The sequence below is a fragment of the Crotalus tigris genome, unplaced genomic scaffold (assembly GCF_016545835.1).
Source record: "Crotalus tigris isolate CLP2741 ecotype Arizona unplaced genomic scaffold, ASM1654583v1 scf7180000018549.3470463, whole genome shotgun sequence".
NCBI lineage: Eukaryota > Metazoa > Chordata > Lepidosauria > Squamata > Viperidae > Crotalus > Crotalus tigris.
The window spans coordinates 832328-857845 of NW_024097072.1; the positions used below are offsets into that span (position 1 = coordinate 832328).

The 25518-nt window shown below is 37.3% G+C and overlaps 1 protein-coding gene across 2 annotated transcripts in view; it reads right to left on the reverse strand.

Moving 5' to 3' along the window:
* LOC120312895 (zinc metalloproteinase/disintegrin PMMP-1-like) overlaps positions 1-24727 on the reverse strand; it is a 52554-nt gene extending 27827 nt beyond the window's left edge. The window contains exons 1-15 of one of the 2 annotated variants that reach the window (XM_039354200.1): positions 24565-24727; positions 23033-23130; positions 22162-22232; positions 21274-21352; positions 19985-20061; positions 19170-19362; positions 16972-17031; positions 16108-16179; positions 15348-15517; positions 13876-13960; positions 12581-12711; positions 10341-10518; positions 9248-9337; positions 8350-8474; positions 7492-7918 (exon numbers count right to left, since the gene is read on the reverse strand). In XM_039354200.1, coding sequence (XP_039210134.1) covers positions 8370-8474; positions 9248-9337; positions 10341-10518; positions 12581-12711; positions 13876-13960; positions 15348-15517; positions 16108-16179; positions 16972-17031; positions 19170-19362; positions 19985-20061; positions 21274-21352; positions 22162-22232; positions 23033-23130; positions 24565-24727 — 1572 coding nt within the window. In that variant the 3' untranslated portion in view covers positions 7492-7918; positions 8350-8369. Of the gene's footprint in view, positions 1-7491; positions 7919-8349; positions 8475-9247; positions 9338-10340; positions 10519-12580; positions 12712-13875; positions 13961-15347; positions 15518-16107; positions 16180-16971; positions 17032-19169; positions 19363-19984; positions 20062-21273; positions 21353-22161; positions 22233-23032; positions 23131-24564 lie in introns of those variants that run through there. The other variant, XM_039354201.1, reaches the window with a different exon arrangement.
* Positions 24728-25518: the final 791 nt, after the last annotated feature.

Here is a 25518-nt window from a genome sequence, read left to right on the forward strand (position 1 = left end):
GGAGAGCAGGAACTGGGTCTCTTGTAGCAATGGAATGACTCCAAACTGATGTCACATTTAACTCCACCCTCCAGCTTTGTCTCTTCTTCTATATTTATATGATATAGGGCCAAATGTTTTGTTCTTGATTTTGTTTTTTGTTTAGATTATTCTCCTCTGCCTTTATTTTTTTATAAATAAGTCAAGATAGTGAACAAGCTTAATATTCTTTCCTGTCCTATTTTCTCCAAGAAAAGTCCTATGAGTTCAGTTGAAAGAAAGAAGCCCAAAATTACCCAATTGGCTTTCATGCCTAAGAAAGGCTCACAGTCTCCTCGTTTCTAGACCAGCATCTTAACCACCACATGAAACTGGCTCTTTATGACTCCATTTGTTATTCATTTTGCTAATGAATCTCTTCCCCAATTAGAACCACTACTAACTATATCCAGTAATTTTGACTGCAGCTATGGGCATCTGCAGGGAGGGTTAATAAAAAAATGCCAAGATGGTGGCCACAAAGCCCTCTGTCCTTCATATTGGCAGGAGAAATGTCTGCATCCTTGACTGCCACTAATTCTAATGTTGCATAAGCACCATGTGACCCTTTACAGTTTTGGAAGATAAAATCAAAACAAGCAGAGAAAACAAAGAAATAAAGAAACAGAACAGGGAAGAAAATGATTCCTTTCTACCTTCTTCTTGGTATTAAACTCCTTTTAATCTCCTTTAATCTCCTTTTGTCTATTTCTTTCAATCAGATGCTGGCAAGAGGCAAGGCAAAACAACTGTCAAACAATTATTATGCAATCAGTGATTATTACTATTAAAAATGTTTAGGATGCAGGCTTTGCTATTGTAAAGCTATTGTATTACAGTGCTGATATTACTGCTGTTTTTAACTATTCATGAACTGTTGCTCATGAATATTGTGGGGTTCTTTTTCTTGCAGACATTTTATTATCAAACTAGGTAATATCATCAATGCTGGAAGGGAATGGCATTTGCTCTCTTTTTCTATACAAGGGGCTTTCCCCATTGGTGTTTGTGAGAGTCTTCTTTGTAGTCTCTTGATAAGGTTGGGTATTGTTTACTTCTTGATTGTTGGTCTAGTGTTTATCTTGTGTTGGTGTTTGCTCATCTAGTCGTTGATTGTTGGTGAGGAACTATTTGGGGCTTTTTTGTTTCCTTTTTGGCTTTTTGATTGTTTCTTTTGAATGATGTGTAGATGATGTGTATCTCTGTGTACCTGATGATGATTGGTTTGTTTGAGTACCACTCTTCCAGGAATTCACTAGGTTTTTTGAACTTGGCTTGATCTAGGATGCTTCCAGTCTCCCAGTTGAAATTATGCTTTAGCCTGTCCATGTGTTGTACAGTTAAAGATTTTATATCTTGTCTTCTGACTACTAGTTGGCATTCATGGATGTGCTCTGTAATACACTATAAACAGCAATCATTTTAAAGGATACAATACAATGGGGAAGTTAGACTTTTCTTCCCCTAAATTCTTAAACTCTTGTTTTTCCATGTTTGCATTTCTTTCAGTTCACTCCCAAATCAGGTTGTATTTTTAATTCTGCATTCTGCACATTTTTCCTACAGACGTTTCCCTAATAATCTTAATTTGTGTACTTTTTATATTTTCTCTTCCCACCCCAATCATTGGTAATTTACAGATTATTTCTCCTAATATTATGTACTTTTGAGTAGGTTTTCACCTAAATTATGCAAATGTATAACAGGGTGCTCATTTTTTTTACATATGCTTTTTGACAACTAAATCCTCTAGAGTGAACTGAATCACAACATTCAGAATATTGCAGTTTTCAGCATATAAGTGTGCTTTGTAACAGCACTGCAAAATTCTAAATAGAATAAATAGGGGCTTCTTTTCCCATTCAAAGTAGATTTAGGAAAACAAATGAAGTAAATTCATGTAAAATGTAAAGGAACAAAGCTATTTCAGTACACACTGCAATCCTCCTGCTTTAAATGGTAAAGCCAGCTATAAGCTTCACCATATAAATTATGCCATGAGATGCTGACCCCAGGACCCTTGTTTCTCAGCCTTAGCAACTTTAAGCTATGTAGATTTCAACTCCCAGAATTCCCCAGTCAACTTGCTGAGTTGAGTTGCTGAGGTTGAAAAAGACTGCACTAGAAAAGATATGACAGCCTTCACAATTATGGAACAGCTAAGATTATGCCAACTGTTTAAGAAGCATTAATCTTTAAAAGATTAAAATCATTATATTCTTTGTGTGTTCTTTGTGCACTCAATGTACTCTAATGAGTTTATTTAGTGAATGATTGTTTGAGATTATTGTATTTGCAGCTCAACTTTAGTTCTCCTGCCTTTCTGTTCATAATGATATTTTGAAGAGCAATTAGGAGAAGATTGCACAAATAATGGGCAAGAGTGGATAAACTAGTGACTGGGTGCAAAAGCTAAAATTTCATGGGGCATCCAGATTCTCTTTCTCTCTTATCTATTTCTTCCTTGCTTTCTAAGATATCATCTTTCTTCCTCTTCATATAAAAGACAAAGGATAGCCCATTCTTGCCACAATTATGAACCATTGTTGCAGTGGTGTTGGTGTTTGGCAACGAATGTTTCATACTTCGCTAAAGATTTGCAAAGATTTTTATTCTATAGTCTAATTTGATAACTTTTGTAAATAATGTATATAATGTATTGCATTAAATATTAATTTGAGGTGAAAATTGGGGTATAAATGAAATAAGTAAATGAGTATATCATGGCTAAATTCCATCGTTATAAATTTTGTATTAACAAGAAGCCTGCATTAAAATTTGTATGCGTGTACATGAACATCTAATATATTTATTTTCCAATGTACTTTTCCTAGTTCAAAGAATTGTATTAAGACATTTTGTACTACTGTTGCTCTAACTTCGTTGTCCTTTTTAAAGAGGCCTTTCCATGTGCATTTTATGAGTTGTAGATTACAGGGAAGCCTTCTGAAAGTGGGGGATTTCATCAGAAGTGACCATCCAAATTTATTGAAAACCTTACCTATTTAGACATCTCTCTCCAGGTTTTTTTTTAATACCATAAACAGGATGAAGAATTTAGAGGGATTAATTAGAAGCAGAGTCAACCAATGAAATTCAGTCATGGAAATAAATCTCTATTCTTGTATGTTTGTTTTCATTTTTACAGAACATATCATTCAACTTTGGAACCGGCTACCATGAGAGGTGACACTAGTTACCAGTTTAGCTGGTTTCATTGAATATAGAATCATAGGGTTGGAAGGAACCGCAGAGATCCTGTAGTCCAACCCCATGCTCAAGGCAAGAGCCTTAGACTATCCCAGTCAAATGGTTAACCAGTCAATTGTTGAAAGCCTCCAGTGATGGAGCGCCCACCACTGCATGAAGCAAGCTATTCCATTGATTAATTGTTCTTACTGTCAGATATTTTCTCCTTACTTTTAGGTTAGATATCTCTTTAATAAGTAATCCCCTCTTCACTAGGATAGTCCCACAATTACTGGAAGATCATTATCGTGTCCTTCTTAATCCTTCTCTTTGATAGGCTGTACATACCTAACTCCCTCAATTTTTTTTTTTTTGCAAAGAGTGATACTCGGAAGGTATGTAAAAAATACTGTGTTGAGACCTATTTCTTCAAAACCTATTTATTTTGAAATGAACCTATTGCTGTTTGGCTCTTCTTCATGTTACTTTCTCAAGAGCATTTATTTCTGAACATTGTGGCTGTTTACCACCCATGCTCCTTCCTTGTTTTAAAAGAGTAGAAAATTGTTATTTACTGCAGTGGATCAAAAGATAATTGACAGAAGAAGAGAACATATTTTAGCTCTTTTGTCTCATGAATAGCCTTGTCCATGTAATCTTACCTGGCACTGTCCACTTTTATGTTTACAAAATTTTCAGTATGACTTGTGATGGCATTTCATTTTCTTTTGGAGATGGTCCTAATCCTTGAAAAACAAATACAAAACATTTATCAGGCTAAATCTCATCCATGCCAAGAACCTGTAATAATAAATACACATGCTGATATTTAGCTTTCTCATGGCAGGGATTAGGAAATAATAGGAAAATATATATACCCTAATCACTTCTGCAAAGGAACTGTTTAACACAGTGAACAAGCTGAAGCCCTTATTTAGATTTTACTACTGTCCTCTACACAAGGTGATGGCCCTTTCCCTGGCATTTGATAGCATTTTACAATCTTATCTAATGCCTCAGCTCCTGTTCAAAAAATAAAAATAATAACTTCCCTGAATCACCCAGCTTTTCTTAAGATTTTAGCATTTCACAAGTTAGTATTTTTCAAATAGATCTTCAGATTTCAACTTTAAAAAAAATAGAAGTATGCACTTTGATTTGTGGACACCCTCCTCACCTGTAAACATCTTGCTGCCAACTATTGTCCATTTCCCATTGGGATTATTGCAGCATGTTCTACGGGGGGCTTCCCTTGAAGAGTAGTCTAGAATGTTGTGGCACAGAAAGTTTTGGAGACCCCTTGGGTGGATATGTAATGCCATGCATGAGCTGCACTGGCTGCTGATCTGTTTCTGGGTGCTATTCAAGTGTTGGTTGTTTATGCCATGTCCAGGATATCTGCAGAGCCACCATAGGATTGACTTGACCTACTCATGCTGGCAGAAGGGGGCTACTCTGGATCCTTCTGCCAAGAAATTTCAGCTAGTGGGATCCAGAAGAAGAGACTTTTCTGTCATGGTTCCTGCCCTTTAGAACAGGGCAGGTATTGTCCAACAGTGTACCATTGGAGAACAGAAATAAAAAATTCTCAGTTCTGAGGTAAGATATAATTAACATACTCAATATCTATATCAAGTTTTCCATTTTGGTTCTTCATTTCTGGATTTTATTTATATTTTATCCCCATATTTATTATTTTTTATAAATAAGTCAATGTCTCCTGGTTTCTAGACCAGTATCTTAACCACTACACCAAACTGGCTCTTTATGACTCCATTTGTTATTCATTTATGAAACTCTCCAATTGTAACTACGACTAACAATATCCAGTGATTTTCATGAGTTTTGACTGCAGCTATGGGCATCTGCAGGGAGGGTTAATAAAAAAAAGTGCCAAGATGGTGGCCACAAAGCCTTCTCTCTTTCATATTGGCAGGTGAAATGTCTGCATCCTTGACTGCCACTAATTCTAATGTTGCATAAGCCCCATATCACCCTTTACAGCTTTGGAAGATAAAATCAAAACAAGCAGAGAAAACAAAGAAATAAAGAAATAGATCAGGGAATAAAATGGTTCTTTTCTATATTCTCTTTGGCACTGATCTCCTTTTAATCTTCTTTAATCTCATTTTGTTGGTTATTTTCAATCAGATGCTGGCAAGACACAAGGCAAAACAACTGTCAAAGAATTATTATGCTTTTCCTTTTGGAAATCAGTTATTATTAGTGTTATTAAGGCTGTTTTTTTTTTAGGATGCAGGCTTTAATACTGTAAAGCGATTGTTTACAGTGCTGATACTACTGCTGTTTTTAAGCAACTGTTGCTCATGAATACTGTGGGATCCTTTTGTCTTGCACACATTTCATTACCAAACTAGGTAATATCATCAATGCTGGAAGTGAATGGGATTTGCTCTCTATTTATATACAAGTGGCTTTCCTTATTGGTATTGGTGGGAATCTTTGTAGTCCCAAGGTTTTTGCTGCATACCATTACTGTTTCTAATTCAAAGGATACTAGATACTGGAAATGCCACTCCTTCCTATTTTCTGGGATCTTATCCTGCCTGTCATCAGAACAATGTGTGTTAAAGTACATCTGGCAAAAGAAATGCAAAGTTTACTCTCTTTACATTGTCAACATCCACATAATTAGTGAGCTTCATAGTTGTATTGTTCCCAAAAGCTTCTGTTTCCTCTGCTAGTTGTGTCTGACTCTAGGGGGCCTGTTCATCTCAGATTCACAGCTGAAGAGCTTCTGGGGTCACATGGCCCTCATGAATATATGCAAATAGAAAACAAATATCTAGAATGTGTTTAAGACTGATGTACAGTAGGAATCTGCAATCAGGGAATTTCCACCTTTTTGAATCCAGAGAATCTTCACTAGCAGTCAGCATTTAGAATTGTCAAAGAATCATAGATCTGGAAGGGAGCTTGGAGGTCTTCTAGTCCAACCCTCTGGCCATGGCAGGAGACCTTATACCGTTCTGGAGAAATAAAGGCCTTGAAAAGCTCCAGTGATGGAGCAGCCACACCTTCTGGAGTCAGCCCATCCCCACCCATTAATGGTCCTCACTGTCTGTGGAGATTCTCAGTCTTCCAAGTCAGGGCTGGCCCAAAAGTGCTGTTCAAAAGGCAAATGGACTTTCTTGGTTGTTGTTGATTTCTGAATATTTAAGACAGAGATATTAAATCTGAAGGTTGTTTTAGGTATTAGGGACAAATCAATTGAAAAACAATTTGGGACATTATCACTTTATGTTATGACTGCTGTGAAGATTGTACTTGCTAAGCCCTGTGCTGACTGTGGAAGAATGGATCTTGAAATTGTCTGAACTAGCAGAGATGGCAAAACCAACTGCTTTGATAAGACAATGGACTAGAAGGTTTATTAGAGCCTGGGAGCCATTGGTGGACTTTCTACTGTTGAACACAATAATAGATGGATTCTCTCCTCTGGAATATTTGTTTGTTTAATATAGTATTTTTGTCAAGTAAGGATGGGAAAGCTTATAACTATTTGTAGACCCATTACGTAAGAGAAGGAGAACCTACCGTTCTTTTCAATGTTTCAGAATCCAGCCGGGATGGGCTCTTTTTGTTCCATGTCAGACACGAATGAAGGAGAACATAATGTTGCAGGATCCAGTCTGGTTCAGTCACCAGGACCAGTTTCTGTTTCCTGACCTTTTGGACTCATGCTGGACACAGAGACGGGCTCTGAGGATGGGCTCCAGCATGAGACTGGAAGCTTGGAAGATGAAGCTTCTGGTCCTGACGACTGACCCAGATTGAATCCTGCAATATTACATATATTAAACATTTAGGTTTCCCTACCTTTTTTTGTACCCATTTAAAAAAACACTTTATTTTTCTTTTTTCTGCACTCTTATGATGGTGCTCATTTTTCTGTTTCTCTGTTTTCATTTTATTCATGTTGACAAATGAAAATAAATATTTTTTTACAAAAAGAAAATGTTTTGCTTCATCCAAGAAGCTTCTTCAGTTCTTCACTTGGATGAAAAGTGAAAGATTTTCAAGAAAAAAAAAATAAGAAGGTCCACCTGCCTTTTGAAAAGCACCTTTGGAATTGTATTGCAATATGTGGATGATTTATTGTTCTGAGACAAAATATACTATATTTTGAATTTTCTGGATGAATGTGAATAAGTTCCTTATAAGTAGACAATTCACCTGATAGTTTACCTCAGGATTGCATGCAAGTTCTTGATGCGGTTTACTTCACAAAACCATATTTGAAAGATGAGCTTTTACAAAATGCAGAATGAGAATACTTAGTTTATTGATGAAAGCAGCTACATGTTGGAAAGCCAGCATGAAATTTTGACTTCGAATACACCAGCTCAAAAGCCAGAATTTGTTGCATTAAATGTGCTTGCAATTGGCAAACGGTAAAATGGCCGTTTTTTTTGTTTTTTTTGACAGCAAACAATCTCTTGGTGTTGTACATGCCCATGGAGCTTTGTGGAGGGGAAAAGGTTTGATTACAGCAAAAGGTAAACAGATTAAATATGGAGAAGAAACATTGCGGAATTTGGATGCCATCTGGAAGCTAAGGGTGGTTTACTAGAAGGATGCAGGCAGATGGGTCTCTTCGGACTTGAGGGAAGTTGAACCTTCTGGAAGAAGAATCTCCTAAACCAAATCTGAGAGAAGTCACAGCAACACACTGCCTGTTGCTGCAGGCCTGAAAGTCAAAGCAAGAAATTATCAATGGAGTAAAACAGAACTTTCTGAACTAATCAAAACTTCTTTCAGGTTCTCTATTGCATAGAAATCAAGGGAAAGTGATTCCTGATCCTTTGAGGGAAACTTTGGGTTTGCTTCATTGTTAGGTCACAACCAGCTCTGTCCTGATTCTCTCATTTCTCTCTTCCACCTAAGCACAAGGCTCTGAGAAGGCCAGGCGTTTTGTTCTTGGAAGAAAGATACAGCACTGTGACATTGAACTCATTTGTTGTGGTTGCTGTTTGAAGAAAAAAACGAACGCTAGATCAATACTTTTTCTTCTATGTAGATTCACAGCTTTCAGCATTGATCGATTGCAAAAGATTTTTAGCAATCACCCCTTGGAATCAGACTACAGAGCACAGACATTAGAGGTATTCTTTTACTAACCTTTCCATCTCCATTGTTGTTTAGCCATAGAGGCCATTTCTGGGACAGTCAGCAGATTGGCCAGTGCAGGTATCGTCATTCCAATCACCCCTTGCTACCCGGCATACTGTTCCTGCTTTTATAAACTGTGGGTGAGAATAAAAAATACTCCAGCTATCACTCTTCAGCAACAGAGATCAAAGAGTCAAACTATGATTCACAACACATTTCAAATCCTCCTCTTCATTTGTCTTGTGGATCACCAGGCAAGGCATCCCTGTCCTGCTACAACTGTGTGTGATGCCTAGAAGTCCCAGTCTGTCTTATTTGCTGTGGGGAAATGGTTGCAATGAAAGGCTCAGTTCCTGAAAGACAAGTTCTACCTGTTGGCTAACCATAAAGGGAAAATCAAGTGGGCTGCCATGAAAAAGCAGCAAAAAGTGAATTGCTGAACTTCTCATGATATATTTTTATTTCTCTACATAGGAAGAAGCATTCATAGCATTTTCTGTCATATGCTGAAAAACATGTGTCTCCCTTCTCTTCCTGTGAATCTAGGCTTGTGATGGAAATATGGAAATAACAAAATGTTTTGGGCCACTCTCCTCAAAAGGTTCACTACAGAGTCTTTGTTTAAACTGGTTTCCACGCAATCTCAGTTAAAGAACAAATATATTATTTTCACAGATATGATTTAACATGGTGAAAGAGTGCATTTGAGGTTGAGAGCAGATTGAAATTTTATTAAATTACCCTCCCTATGGATATGTTCATAAGGGTCAGATAAATTGGAAGAAAGGATAGGAATAGGGTTGAAATGTTTTGATCATAGTAAACAGCCAAGAGATATTAGATTTCTATATGGCTAGCATGGAGCAGAATAAAATCTCTCCTGATGTTAAACATAAACAAGTCTTACTTTGCATTGCTCACAACAGTCTCCATGTCCACACTGTGACCCTGATTTCAGTTTACACGTTGCAGCATCGCAGCACTCATTTTGACAATTCTGAAAACCAAAACATATCAAATGATGTCAGAGAATTTTCTACCTGGTCTTTTTTTACTGGTCTATTTTGAAAAGGGAAACTGACAAGGAAAAAGACATTTCTGCAATGTGTTCCCTCTTATGGGTTCATGCTAGCAAATGCACAAATTGTTTGTTATTGCAACAGATAATGACATCTCTCTGTGAAAGAACCTTACCTGATATTTCCTATGTGACAAGAATAAAACAAAAATATCCTCATTTCCTAATTCTGAAGCCCATATAACCTACAGCCTCATTCTTTTCTTGTTCATGAGGGATTTTGTACTCATCATGCCAGCCTTTGAGGTAGTCCAAACATGAATATTAACACTACCTTGATTGAAAGGTGACAGTAGCAGAATCTTTCAATACTGAAAGTATATTTCTACCACCTCATCTTTGAGACCAAGAGAATGGGTGGGAGGTGTTCTTCTTGAGAAGTTTGCCATGCCTCATTGCTTCTGCAGGCTAGTCTACATCTTATATGACCATTAAGTAGATATTTTCTCCTTCTTTTGTCTCTCAAGGACATTCTCACAGACCATTACAAGTGTATTTAACAATATAAAAAGAACACTAAATTATAAAATATTATTAGGATCAGAGCATAGATTAAAGATTATCAGATATGGGAGAAAGCAGCTCAAGAAAATAGTGGGACAGATAATGTGGCCATGTCAACAAAATGGGAGTTTTCAGGAGGGAAAGATTTTCTTGGAGTGGTCAATCACCCATTTTTAAAAATACGTGGTCTTCTCCAAATGGTAGAGAGATACTAGTTCTCCATTCCTCTACAACTGGTTAGCCAAATCCAAGAAACCCCTTCATACATGCATGTACATAAAAGGCACAAATCTATGCCATTCACAGACTGACCTCTTGGATGGCTCAAACCACTTACAAAGCCAGACGATTTTTCAAGGATTCCCATTTTTGAGAAAATTCTGCATATTCTTATTGATTTTTTTAAAAAAAGACTTACTTCAGGAGTGCCACAGTCACATTCTTCTCCCATCTCCAAAAGTTCATTTCCACAAACTGGAGGTGAAATAGTATCTGTTCTCAAGGGTTCATTGAGAATGCATTCTGGGTTGTGATTCATAATAAAGTCCCAACAGTCGAAATAACTACAATTGCTGAAAAATGTGGAAGGTTCAGGGCTGTAGAGATGAACCAAAATAAGACCATGACATCATCCATATTTGGACTAGGAACAGAATTCATTGCAAAAACATATAAGACGGAAAAAGGATGGCTAATGAAGAAATGCAGTGATTTTTTTTCTCTAAAGCTAACAAAATAGATAAGAGAACCCTTTGTAACCCTTGATCTAAGTCCCAGATTATGCTCCCTCAGTTTTAATTTAATTTCCTTTCTTTTCTAACAAAATACATTTGCAATGAGAACTCCATGTGATATTAGTTGATTGAGCTGCATCTTGTGACATCATAAGCCCAGCAAAGCACCTTCCTAATGTTAATTCAAATCATTGGGGATATAATCATCGGCCCTCAAGTTATGGGGTGGAAACAAGAACACAAAGAGAATCTGCTGGTGGCCATTAAATAGACAAGATGTTCTTCTTCCAAGGTCAAAGTTGCACCAGACCCCTTTTGTGGGGTTAATTGAGGAAAATTGTTTCCTAAGCAAAGTCTTCTGTACACAACACCCTGAAGTGTCTAGAAGTATTAAAGAGAAATCATGATGTCTGGAAATCCTTCAGGAAGGACAGGAAAGGCTACGTGGCATTCTCCATACTTCCTGGCCTCCTTGCCATTGCATGAAATGGGAGGCAATGAAGTTCTCAGGCTTTAGCTGAAGAAAACAGAAATTGATCAATAGCTGAGATGCTCACTGAGCCTACACAAAACGCTTACACAAAAGTTTTGGGGAGTTTTGCAACAGACAATTGCTGAGAAGGTTTTGCTTCCTTTTTCCTTTTCTTTTCCTTCTTGATGAAGTAAGGCCTAAACTTCCACCTGGAAGAAAATATTGGTAGTCCTTGACTTGCTGTCACAACTGGGAGCAGAATTTCCATTGCCCAGCAAGCCAGTTGCTAAGTGAGTCGTGCTTAGTTTTACAACCAGTTTTGCTACTTTATTAAGTGAACCACACAATCATTAAGGGACCCAGCTTACTCCATTGGCTTTGCATATGGGAAGATAGCTGGGAAAGTCCCAAATGAGGATCCCATGAATGCAGGATGCTGCAAGCATCATAAATACATGAGTCTGTGACTGAAGGGAGGCTGCGATGGCTGTAATTGTGAGGACCGGTCATAAGTCACTGTTCTCAGGGCCATTGTAACTTCGAACGGTTGCTAAACAAATGGTTGTAAGTCAATGACTTCCTTTACATTTCTACCTGCTGATTTCAGAAGACTGCAATCTATGACAGAGATGTAACGTATTCTACCTTGATGAAAGGGCGAGGCAGAAAATCCCCAAGGATGCTAATTTATCCTTTTCTTCCTGCTGTTGCCTGGTCCAGAATATTTTTTCCCCATTCTGCTTCCCACTTTAGGAAACTCTTTAACGTCTAACTTGGTTTCCTCTTTTATCCATCACAGATATTAATGTTTGGTTTCTTTGGCTATGCTTCCTACGCTGTTTCTTTAAACTCTGGTGTTTTGGAGGAAGCTACTGAAGGATGGCTATTCAAATGTTGAGGACATTTCTACCTTTTTAAATACGACACATTTTAACTACACAGGGTAAAGTGACACACAAATGACCAAGACCTTTGTTTTTGTACCTCCCTGACCTTTTCATTTTTGTAAGTTCTCAGTATATTTAATTTAACAATTAATTGCAACCATTTAAAAATAACTTGATTGGAAAGGCATTAAAAGTTTTCCTCAATCCCAAAAAAATGTATGATTGGTTAGAGATAAGGAGGATCACTGAGATGATTATTGATTGACTAGCTGATATCGTAAGGACTTCTTATTAGTACCTATACTAGGACACAAATGATAGATATGTAAATACAACATTGACGATTGAAAGATGGTTTATCAAAAATTTACAGATGTTATACGCACAGTTTTTTATATTCTGTCCTGTTATAGAATGTATTTTAAATTTCTGTTTTTCTTTCTGTAACATAAGGTAATGCTAATAGCACTGTTGAAGCCAGGGAAGTTGAATCATGTCCATTTTTGTTTTTAAAATGTACATTTAATAAAATTTGTATAAAAAAAAAGTTTTCCTCAATTCTTACCTTAACACGGGAGACATAATGCATGAGTAACCACCGCAAGAACAGGAATTATTGTCATGACCCATGCCCAGATTATGACCCAGCTCATGGGCCATTGTAACTGCAACCCGAAGATTTATTTCACTATGATCCTGAAGAAAAGAGAATACTTTGTTTATTGTTAGTCTGCCAAGAAAGTGAAAGTGAATCCAATTATTATTAGCACTAAGTGGCTAAAACTGGTGACTAAGTGACCAATTTTAAGTTGAGGATACCATCTCAGGATTCCTCTAGCTCTTCTGAATGTATATGGGCCCACCAAGACTCCAGAACATATACAAATACATCCAGAAGGAAACTTTAAAGCCCGGAAGCTACAGCACAGAAGATCAAAACTTATGCATCCATTTGCTGTCTGCATTTATTCAGTTATTAAAACTTACAGGCAACTTCAGTCCAAAAACTAATCAGTGTCTTTTGCTACAAGCTAGCATTTTCAGAATATTGAAGGTAGCCATCCTAAACAGATTCATTCTTGAGTTGCTTTTTCTGAATAAAATGACCTTGAGCAAGCAGATTTACGAATACCTCCTACTATCAGGATCCTAATTCTGCTTAGTAAGAAACAAAACTTTATGAGCTTTGCTGTATAAGTTTTGTTTATTACCAAGATACCAACTCTGCCTTTTAAGAAACAAAAGTTTATGAGTTTTGTTTTATATGTTTTGTTTATTGCCATCTCTCTCCATTCTTTCTACGTGAACAAAAAGCTAAGTTTACTGTTTCTCAATAAATGCATAGCATCACCACAACTAATATGGTTTTCTTGAAGGATCTTAAAATACTGGAGTTTTTTTTCTTTTTTAAGTAGATTTTCACAATATACTTTAATTCAGTCACATGCAATCTAGATACTAAATTTCTTGGAATGATAGAAGGGTGATTCATGTTTGTCATTAGGACTGCTAAGAATATTGTTCAGAAGTATTATTTGGAAGTATTGTAACATGATTTGATCTGCTCATTTGCCAATCACTTTGACTCTTCCTGATCCAGAAACAGTATAATATATTGTCATCTTTGACATATGGCTTATTGCATACAAATAGCTTGTTCTACAACATATTTAGAATGCATTGTACCAAAATGCCATCAGTTGAGGCAGGACCTGGAGATGTCAAATCCACAAATAAATATGGATGAAAATGACATAGATCAAAAATAAGAAGAGACTTTATTTATAAAGATGTTTTGCCTGTATGTAAGTTTTTTCTTGAGTAGAAATAGATAACAGGTATCCTTTTTTTCCTACTAACCTGGACAATTCCTACAGAACGCTTCAGGTCGCACATGCCGTCTATGTTAGCTATTCCTATAGTTGTTCCATCGAGGTCAATGGCCCTATAAGAAAGAAGGGGAGGGGGACAAAATTGATAGAAGAGAGAAGCATATTTTGTAGTCTTAGGGCATACAGAACTATGGCTTTTTGCAAACCCCTCATCCTATATTAGAATTCATTCTAATCTCAGAAGCCATTTAACTAAGCAGGTCTGTTAAAAATATTCAGGATGCATTTTCACTGTATGGTGAGTTTGGCTGGTGTTAGCATGAATGAGGTTGGGGAGAAGGGTTAGCATGTTGTTTGAATCCAGCCCATTGGGTTAATTTAATTCCATTAACTATGAAAACCCCAAATATATATTTATTTAATATATTTTGTCTATCAATTTAGCTGTGGGGTTATTGAAGACTAGATGGTTGGGTGGAAAATAAAATTGATTTTTCTGTTATTTTTTAATATTCTCACTTGCACTTAGATCTGCCCTCCATCTAGCCCCTATTTCATAAAATCTGTAAGATTGCTCATAACACAATTGTTATTTGTGCAATATTTTATAGATATAAGAGAATAACCATGTCAGTTTCCCACTCATAAAAATGAATGACAATATATACTGTAGGCTGATGGGGTGTGGAACTGAGCAGTGAAGACAGTGGGGTTGTTGACTGGAAGGTGGACAGTTTGAGACCCAAGTTCTGCCTGATACAGTGAGCTCCTGTTACCTGTTCCATCTCCTGCCAGCCTAGCAGTTCAAAAGCACACAAACATAAGTAGATAAATAGGTAGCATTTTGGGGAATGTAATAGCATTCCATGTGGTTTTGACATTTGATCATGGTGGCCACATGACCATGGAAGCATCTTTGGACAATGCTGGCTCTTCAGCTGTGAAACAGAGTTGAGCACAAATTCCTAGATATTACTGGCAGGGAAACATTCACACACACACACACACACACACACACACACACACACACAGAGAGAGAGAGAGAGAGAGAGAGAGAGAGAGAGAGAGAGAGAGGTATATGTATATATTGCTAAACACTATGAATAGATTGGATATTTTATTATTTTACTTTATTTTTGGTTTATCTGTTGTATAATGCAAGTGTTCATTTAGTTGGTGCAGAACAGGAACTAAAACATCACTTAATTGAATTAAAAATGCATGTGTAAGTAGGGCAAAAATATAGCAGGATAATCATATAAGATTCAATTTTAAATCCAGGTGAAATGAAATCAAGCTGAGTTTTTCACCTTCAATCATTCAAGGACTTCTCAAAAGCAGCTCTCATCTACAAAATAAGTGGTTGACTTTGACCCAGAAGTATAGTTCACACATAGTTTAAAGCACAGAGCATAGAGTAGAAGCTCTGTGCAAGCACTAACCTCCCCATAACCCTCCACTCCAGCCACCCCCACTCCCTTTCCCCACAATGAGACTTACGTGAGTAACTGAGCATTATCATGTCTTTTGCGCTTCAGCAAATCTGTCGCTCTCCAGTTTCCAAATGAGTCCAAAGCAACATTTGCTGCTGACGTCATGGTAATCAAATCTTGGTTGGACCAAATTTCTAGGCCAGTCAGAGTTACGCGAATATTCAAAGGTCTGAAAATCTGTCAGGTGGACATGGCATCAATCAGAAACTCAAACACAAGTAAACTTTGAGAAACATTTCAAGATTAAAAAGCATCTGACATTGGCTTCTGTAAGCAGGTTTCTTCTCAGAGATAATTTTCATAATCAACTGAGCTTGGAATAGGCTGAATCAGTCCATCTCTTTCTGACCTCCCAGTTCAGAACCATTAACCACAGCCTGAAAGAATCCAGCTACAGATATAGTTCTGATTGAATTTTTGCAACACTTTTGGATTAGCATCCTCCCAACACAGTGGCTGTATTCCATAAGAGGCTTATTAACCTAGTTACTGAATTAACCCATTTTCTGGATGGCCTCACATGTTGGATCACCAGCTGGCCAAATGACCTAGTTTTGCCTCACTCAAAGCCAGCAAAGATTGCATTCTTGTAGAAATCCATCTTAATAATAGTAATAAAAAGTTGGAAAGGACCTTGGAGGTCATCTAGTCCAACCCCCTGCTCAGGCAGGAAAAGAAGTGTGTTGTGTGAACACAGTGAAAATCTGGGCTGGGGCTGAGAGATGTTTAAAATCAACAACTGAAATGTATTTGCCTTGTTCTCTTACATCATTCACAGTGTTGGCAAGTTCATACATTCTTGTTTTTATCTTATCTAAATCGCCATTGTTTTTCGTGACCTACAGAAAAGATAAAAATGTTAAGATGAGATTATAATTATAGGAAGGGAAAGAAGGAGGGAGAGAAAGAAGATATCAGTGAAAAGATCATTGAATTTGTTGATGTAATAATAATTTTTATCCAAGCAGTCCAAAGAATTCTTTTGTGCTGATTTTTTAACCTACATTTGTGCCATTAATATATTAAGGTTTTTAACTTTTCAGCAGCATTCATGGGCTTTTTTCCTGGTTGGAGAAAATTTTGGTCAGCCCACTGAAATGATTTCCTAAATTGGATGCTATATTTTCATGTTCAGAGATGTGTGAGATAAGCATTCTTCACTATGCATCTTTTTCTTTGTGTGTTGTCAATTTGGACAAACAAAGAGTGCAGGAACATTTCAAAGAAACCTACAGAACTGTTTAACCAGTGTGGGATAAAAATAAATTTAGATGTTATCCAGGAAGAACAAATGTGCAAATTAGAGTATATTTACAAATGACTCTTAACTTTGTAAATATTACTTGGGTTCAATAAGAAAAATATCAAAGTTTATGATAAAGCACATTTTAAGAGAAAGGATGTTTTTTAATCTCTTCAAAAATGCCCATATTTTAAAAGGAAGAAACAAAATGCTGTGCTCAATGCAGAAAGAAAATGGAGAGATATCCAGGATACTTACCATTCTGTGATCTGGTATCCAGAAAGAACAAATGTGCAAATTAAAGTATATTTACAAATGACTCTTAACTTTGTAAATATTGGTTGGGTCCAATGCAGAAAGAAAATGGAAAGATAGCCAGGTTACTTACCATTCCTTGGTCCACAACTAGAAAAAGCTCAATGTATTTATAGGGTTTATATCTTTGTTGCTAAACAGAACAATAAAGAAAAGGCTGTTTAAACATGTCGCTCCCAGCAGCCAACAAGAATGTTGCTCAACCTCAGATAATCAGAAAAGTGCTTGTTTTACTCTCTGGTCAAAATACTTGAACTTTCAGAAATATTGGTTCTTTTAAGAAGACATTTATAGGGAGACAGCTTGTTAAAATTTTAGCCCTGGGCCTTGAGCCCTTCAGAAGTGGCAGGTGAGCGCCTGCATCTCCACTTCATGACCAATGAGTGAGCATGGGAGGGTGTGCTCCATTTGCATGAGTGGGTGTGTGTGCCCACTGCTCGCACAAATCCAGCTGTGTGTACGCATGACCCCGCTGCTCACGTGGTTGGAGAACTCTGACTTAGAGAAAGTGCTGACACAGTTTTGAGGAAAAAGTATATTATGCAATGGATTGTCAAGCACAAACAAAAGTGGTCACCTTGAAAAAAATTCACTTTCTTTGTATTAATAAGGTTTTTCACTTGTTTCCAATTAATCTGTTTTTGGAATTTATGATGCCTACATTTAAAGATAAAGGTATATATGAATACCTAATTCTGAACAGAATTTAATAGGAATAAGAACAGGCATGTGAGGAAATTGCTTTCTTTGATCTATTTTTCAGCCTGTCTAAATGATGCTCCAATGACTTTCTCATCTTTCCTTCCCTTTCTCAAACAAAGGATCCCAACCAATCACGTGAGAAACACGGTGATGTGGTCATGCTATGGAACCCATTAGACCTTTCTAATTGTACCTTTATTCTGATGTAATTATAAAATGATTACTGAAATATCCTTTCAGGCACAAGGAACAAGAAACCATGGTTAATTGGTCAGAGTAGTTTCTTTATTGCTGTTCTCATGTAGACGGGAATCTTGCCAGACTAAAGCACACTGTGTGTAACCATGAGATACACCTGTGAAGGTTTTAGGGAGGATCCCTTCCAGGCTTCTTTCTGCCATCTAAGGATTCATTGCTGATCTGCCTCTTATTTCCCTGGGAAAGAGCCCCTCCCTCCTGCATTCCCCTGCTAGATTCCACCACTAGAGTACCCAGATTGCTCAAGAAGTAGACTTATGCTAAGACCTGAAGGTGTGAGGGTGCATTACTTGCTTCTTTCCCTAGGAAAGTGTACTCCTGTTTTTTCAGCATACAGAACTACAAGGCCAAATTGCCAATTCCAGAGTGCAATTTCTCTCCTTGCTCTCTGACAGCCACTTTCTTAACTCTGCTGCACAAGATCCAGTTTGAATAAAGTGATCATGATCTGACATTGAGACAAGAACATTCAAGATAGAGGACCAATTAATGTATATAACCACAACTTGCTGAGGATAAAGAAACTTGAACTGCCAGAAACACTGAAGCCAAAAGACAAACTGACTTCACAATCAATTGTGGCATCTGCACTTGTGTTTTGGTATTCCATGGTAACAACAACTGTTGTTTCATGTCAACTTTAATATTTTAATAGAAAACTTGAGGTTTTGAACTTCTAGATATGTATCAGCCAGTTTCAACTTTTGCCACCAAAAGGAAGGAATGAAGTGTCACTTTGGATGCAATGTTTTGTTTTCTATTTTTTGTCCCTCCAGTAAAGGAGGAAAATATTGGGAGCATGAAGGTTAAATGTGACCAGATTCAATTTTTCACTTTTTATTCAATCATTGCATCAATCCAATGTGATGATTCAAATCAAATTTGAAAATGGAGTCAAGATTATGTAATGGTCTTATCAGACATCTCAAAACCGTTAAATATTTCAAACCAGTTTCTCCTCCTATCCCAAGTCCTCTCTGCATGCATAAAAGAGGCATTCAAATTGATAATTTGATTATTTTTAAAAATTGATTTAGAAAGTTGAGATTATTTGGAGATTCATTTAACTTCATTTGGATTCAAATCTCCAAACTAAGTTTGTATCACCAAAGAAAATGCTATAAGCCTGGAACATGTATTTTCTATTCATCATATTTCATTATTTCTTTTATACCATGGCTAGAATAAAAAAAAATAAAAATGGGGGGTCCTTCCTTTTGAATTCTATCTAAAGAATTTCTCTCTTACTTTATATTTTAGAAACAAGTAAATGAATCCCTGTTCTCAAACCATGTTTGCTATGAGACTTACTTCAGCAGTAACATCTAAATGAGAGGTCTTTTTGATGGGCTCATATGATTCCCAATTCTGGGTTACCCCACACATTTTGGGGGCCTCATCCTCCTTTTCTACATTTTCATATTTGAAGACTGCATGGGCTTCACTGTCGGGAAGCTCCAAGGGTTCAATGAGGTACATCTCCCCTTGAAGCTTGAAATGTCCTCTGTAAAACAATGTGGAAAAGGGTGATCAGAGATGGAGAAGCGGCAGAAGAGAATATTGTTAGGTCAGAGATAACCTGCACTGATGATGTTAGCTAGTTGGGTAATGAAACTCAGCTCTGAGACCCATTTTTAACTAACAAAGTCAACATTCTCTGTGTTTTTGAATTCTTTCTTAACACTCAGCACTCATATTGCTTTCTCATACTTCTCAAAGATACAGCTATGAACAGAAAGATATAAGAGATTTCACATACAAAATACAACCATGAAATATCTGTACAGTATTCATTTGGAGATACTTTTGCATGAATAACCTTTTAGCAAGGTATTCAATTTGAAACCTATTTATCTTCTCTACCTGTAACATCACCTCCTATATGTAAAGGAGACAGGGGCTTGGAAGCTCCTTTAGACAGATCTGATTTAGCTCCCTTGTATCTCTACTGGCTGGCAGTAGCTCTTCTTGATATTCAACCGAAGTCTTTCTTAATTCTGCAGAAGTCTTGGATCACACCCAACTCATTTGCATGAAAAACTGATGTCCTCCATTTTAACTGTGACAACTCCAAGACCAGTATATTATTTTTAATAAAATAAATAAAAGATTAGAGACTATCTTACTTCAAACCGTTGCATGCACTGATGCTTGCAGTTGAGTCAGCATCATTCGAGATGTGTCCATGATAATAGCAGTGATCCTGGAGGGAGGCAAGAGGACTCCACTGGTTAAAGCTGGTTTGTAGTGTGATTTGATGAGCAGAAGTACAGTTCCAATGTATTCCACCACATCAAGGAAATATTAAGACAGCAGTTATTCAGAAAATTTTGATTCAGGGGGACAGAAGACCTGCTTAATATTGATTGTTGCAAAATAAACATAGGATAAATGCAAATCTCCATAAATCAAGTCACACTGCAGGGGGAGTCCCACTGATGGCACAAAGATAAGAACTTTTGGCAGACAACCAACACACAAATATAAAATGTTTTCTTGAAGGTCAGCTTTAGTGCTGAACCACAGGATTTGCTGAAGAAACTTTCAGACTTGATGGTTGTCCTATGTTCTGAAATCTTACCATAATGTATAGAAAATTCCACATTTACTAATGATACCAAATAGTCATTATTTTCTTGAGCTCACACAAGGAAAGTTTCAGAATATACAGAGAGATATAATTCCTAGCATTATCTGGAAGCAGGATCCATGTAGACATTAAAATGAAGAGATTTCTGTTACACACTAAATGGAAGCAATTTGTATGACCTTTGAAGATGCTAAGCCAGAAGTAGATAATTTTGGGAGACAGAGAATGTGCTTTTAGATGAATTTGGAGGCAAGGAGCCAAGGAATTCACAAAGCATGTTAGTGTGTCATTTTTTTGCAGCTGGTAGGGCAACATTTTGCACTAATGTAATACGAAAGATATTATATGGATTTCTGTCTAGAAGCAAAGTTGTTATAACTTTTGGTATTACAAATAAAAGACTTTGCATGTATCCCTGTAGTCTGGTTCAAAAATGAAAATATAGACCTTATAAACCTGATCTTCTCATAATAAATCTATTTGTGAAACTCACTCCCCCAAATGCTGGCTTTTAACCAGTAGGAAAGAACTGGATGATTGAAATACTGCCATGGTAATTCAATGAGTAAAACAAACTGGGTTTAACAATCCATACATCCTTATAAGTCCATATCAATATAATATGGCCCTTCTTTTTTGAGTAGCCTGGTCTCATTCTTGTATATTTATAATATTGTGCACAAACATTTGCTTCAATTTACTACTACTATTACTACTACTACTACTACTAACAACAACAACAACAATAAGAATAATAACAATAATAACAACAACAACAACAATAATAATAATAATAACGTAAGACACTTAAAAATAAGACCCTACCTCAACCGAAGGGTTTGTTGTAATTTCTCTGCCATCGGGGGAATAATGAGTCTCACTGTAATCTTTTGAAAAAAGTCCTCTGCAAAGAAGAGAATATCTATGTCAAGAATTAAGTAGGACTGAGATAATTTTATAATAAGTTTACAACTTTTGTATAATGGCATATTAAACATCTTGTTTGTTATCAAAAGAATGGAACAAGTATTTCAATCCCATGGCTATATAAGAGGAGGTCAGTGCATACTAGATTCACCTGAAGAAAGAGATTTACACCAAAGAAGCTGTGCAATTCTCTTCATCAAGGCTCAGAGAGGAGTATGATTGACTAGGAGAAGACATTTTGTGTTGCGTCTTCCTTTTATTCTTCTGGTCTATGAAATAATCTGATGAAACTGCTTGGTCTATAAAGGGGAGCAGTATAGCTCTATTTAATATAAAGTAAATGAAGCCACCTCAAGGAAATGGATGCCTTGAACCTTCATACAGAAGCATATCTCTTGAAGCTTTAAACCAGTATATGGAGTCACATTCCACTCCTGATGTCACATCATTGCCTTCCATTTTTCCAGTCTAGAAATCCTTGCTGATCTTCCCCCTGTAGCCCTGCTTTGCTTCCATGCCAAAACAAGATCATCCAGATGCTACCCTTGAATTTCTGAATAGACTTCATATTTAAACAAAACAAAAGGGGACACTAGAACTTCTAAAGCACACATTAGAATTTAGCATACTCAATATGTATATCCACTTTTCCTACACAGTAACATTTAATTTGGTTTTAATTTCCCAACAAAGGAATGTTATTATTATTTCTCTTAGATTGTGTCCAGGAATATACATTTTCCACATTGACCACATAAAGTTAACAAAAAGTCTGAGTTAACATACTTATTTTTTTCCAGGTGAAGGACCACTGGCTCTCCATTCACCTTAAATTCATATTGCATGGCGTCTTCATACTGAAAAGCAAAGAGTTCAGGCTGGTACTTTGAACTGTAAGATCTTAAAATAACTTTCCTGCATAAGTTCAAGATTTCATTTTCTAATTGAACATCTTGGTGAGTGAGGTTATGCTGGGACAGAGAGACTGACTCAAAAGAGACTTGAATCTCATTCTCAGAACTAATCTTGAGTTGTAACCACTATACCATCTTCCCCTAGAAACACATCTTTTATATTTCTAAGTGATGCATGTAGACATGCAGAATTTAAATTAAGCACTTTACTGTATTCTGCCTATTGTGGGGGAAATTGCACGTGCAGCAAACTGCCATGTTTCCCCCCCCACAAACCTCATAACCTTTTGATACCCTTTGTCCTAGTGAAGCAGCCAGAAGGTCATACCCTTTTGACTTAATGCCTTACCTATCTAAACAGATAATATGCTTAATTCCTTCTCCTATCTCTTCCTGTCTTTGTTAGTTCCTTCTGTTTTCATCTACCTGTATTTATTCTTACCTGATCTTTGCCCATATAATGTGTTACTAGAAAATAGTTATACTAACTATTAGTATACTAACTATATATACTAACCTATACATATTAGGAAATTCTATTTGTAAATTGCCAGGAATCTCCTCAATCTTGTGTGAATTGGGCGGCCATATAAATTTGTTTAATTAATACATAAATAATTCAAGGAGGAACATAGATTGCAATGCAAAATCCAGATAACCATTAGATGGCAGCAATGAAATAACAAAATTTCTGGGGGCTGACAAGAAATAATTTGTTGATGAAAGAAAGATCTTTTTCTTACCTTTTGCTGAACTGCTCCTTTGGGCAATGCAGTGACTTTTCGTGGATAGACTATTTCAGAATCATTCACGTTCCCAGATTCCAGAATTATAGAGCTCCCTTTGTAAGGAAAAAGAAGGTTTGGTTTACTTTGGGATGTTATTCTACCATTCTCACACCCACAACACAATTTGTTATTTGGTTATCAGTGAAGAATGGAATCTTTTTCTAGTGGGACACAGCATAGAAATCCAGATTTTCTCAGGGAATGCAATTTGTGAATGATGTTTGGGAGCTGGAAGTCTAAGTGGAGACATTGTTTTGGGCAGGTGCAAAAGAAACATTTTGGAGCTTGAATAATCAGAAATAAATAAATAAATAAATAAATAAATCTCAATCAATCTGGAAGTTTGTGCACTGAGTCATAAGGATAACACCAGAAATTGTAAATCACAATAATCTGATTCACACTATTCAGTAAACCATACTGCATTATGGTTTAGCACAGTGATGGCGAACTTTTTAGAGACCGAATGCCCAAACTGCAATCCAAAACCCATTTATTTATTACCACGGTGCCAGGTGGGCGTGGCTGTGGTGGTCATGGCAGATTGGGTGGGTGTAGCCAAGGTGGGCGTGGTCATCTCAATGTTACTCGTGGGGAGGGATGCCTGTGCGGGGCGGGCAGGGTTGGGAGAGATCCAGATGGTCTCTAGAAGGTGGGGCGATAGGCAGGAAGCTTGTCCTACGGGGTGAGGTGAGGCAGGGTGGGGGTGCCATTGCCATGGGGCAAGGCAAGGACCAGGGTAGTTGCTGCCTGACACAGAGAGCATGGGGACCGACGGTGTCCGTCAGCAGTCACAGTCTGCCGGCCCCTCGACCAGCACACTCTGGGGCTCCACAGAGTAGGCTAGCAGTTCAAAGAAGCCACCTCTGAGCTGGATGGCTGGCCGACGGCTGAGGAGGCAATGCAGTGGGTCATACCTGGGAAAAGGAGAGCATGCAAGACCAGGAAGGATGAGACGTGAGAGAGGGAAACCAGTGGCAAGTTAGCAGGAGGCTGGTTGAAGAGAAAGGGTTGCCATCTCCCGGGCATGGCTCTTGTGTCCACAGAGAGGGTTCTGAGTGCCGTCTCTGGCACACGTGCCATAGGTTCACTACCACTGGTTTAGCACTACACAACCACAATAGCACTAGCTTTTCTTTGGCTGAATATTATGCAAGCTTAATTACAGGATGTCTAATTGACATTGAAAGAAAATTAAAACGGAAAACACTTTATTTTTCTTTAACATTTTGCTTTCTGAAATTTTCTTGACAAAATTGGCTTGACAAAATTTAAGAAAATACCAAGAAACCATTTGTGTAACTTTAGAACAAATGTGATCCTTGAGACCATTCTTTTACTAAATCTGTAGAAACTAAAGTGGAGCAAATTTGGATTAATTGTCAAAAATAAAACCCAAAACAAACCCATCAACATAGCAATCTGTTGGGTGCAATAGTCTTTTAGCAGTAAGAATCTGAACAAGGGAACCAAAGAGAACATCTTACCTTGATAAGGAAAAGCTGCTAAGCATATAGTTACCAATAGAACCTGGATCATTTTGGAGGCTGGATTTGGCTGGAAGACAAGCAATCTCTTCCTGCTTTCAAGCCAACCTGAACTCTTCCTCTGTTGACTATGAGAAGCAAGGAATGAGTCCTTCAGCTTCATTCATGCCCTTATATGAGAAGGTGTTTGCTAAAGGATTTGCACAAATTCTGAGTTGTAACAATACTACTGGAGGGCAGTTTTCCAGCTGGCTTACCACATGTCATTCCAAAAATGACAGCTGGGAGGGTTCGTTCAAGGCATCCCCAAAGCAAAAGCCCAAAGGAGGCTATTAATTGTTCACAGCAGACCTTTCCCTGGCTCACCTGTTAATACAACTAAATTTGGGGCCTCTGGTGCATGGGGTCTTAAATGCCAAGAGTTGGTTTTTACAGTATTTTGTGAGTAAGAGGCACTTTGGGAGCAATCTAGCATCCTTTCAATATTGCTAGCATTGACTGAATCCATTCAATGCATTTGCCTAAAGGATCCCTGATTTCACTTTGTGCCTTAATAGATTCTCACTTTGTAGAGAACTCAAGAACTTTTGTTATCTCTTCATATAATTCCTTGAACAGGACCTCCAGTTTCTGAAACAGGGGATTTATATGTTGATGCAAATGTCAGCTGCAATAATATGCATTCAAATTGAGGATAATTAATCAGTGGAATGACTTGTTTTCAGAAGTTGTGGGTGCTCCAACATGGGAAGTTTTTCAGAAGAAATTGGACAACCCTTTGCCTGGAATGGTATAGGATCTCCTGTTCGAGCAGGAGGCTGGACTAGAAGATCTCCATGATCCCTGTTATCCTATAAAGATCATTTGAAGGGGAACTCTGAGATGAATCACAGAGCAGAGCGAATCATTTCAATTGCTTTAAGAGGACCCACTTTCCCCCTATAATCTCTCCTT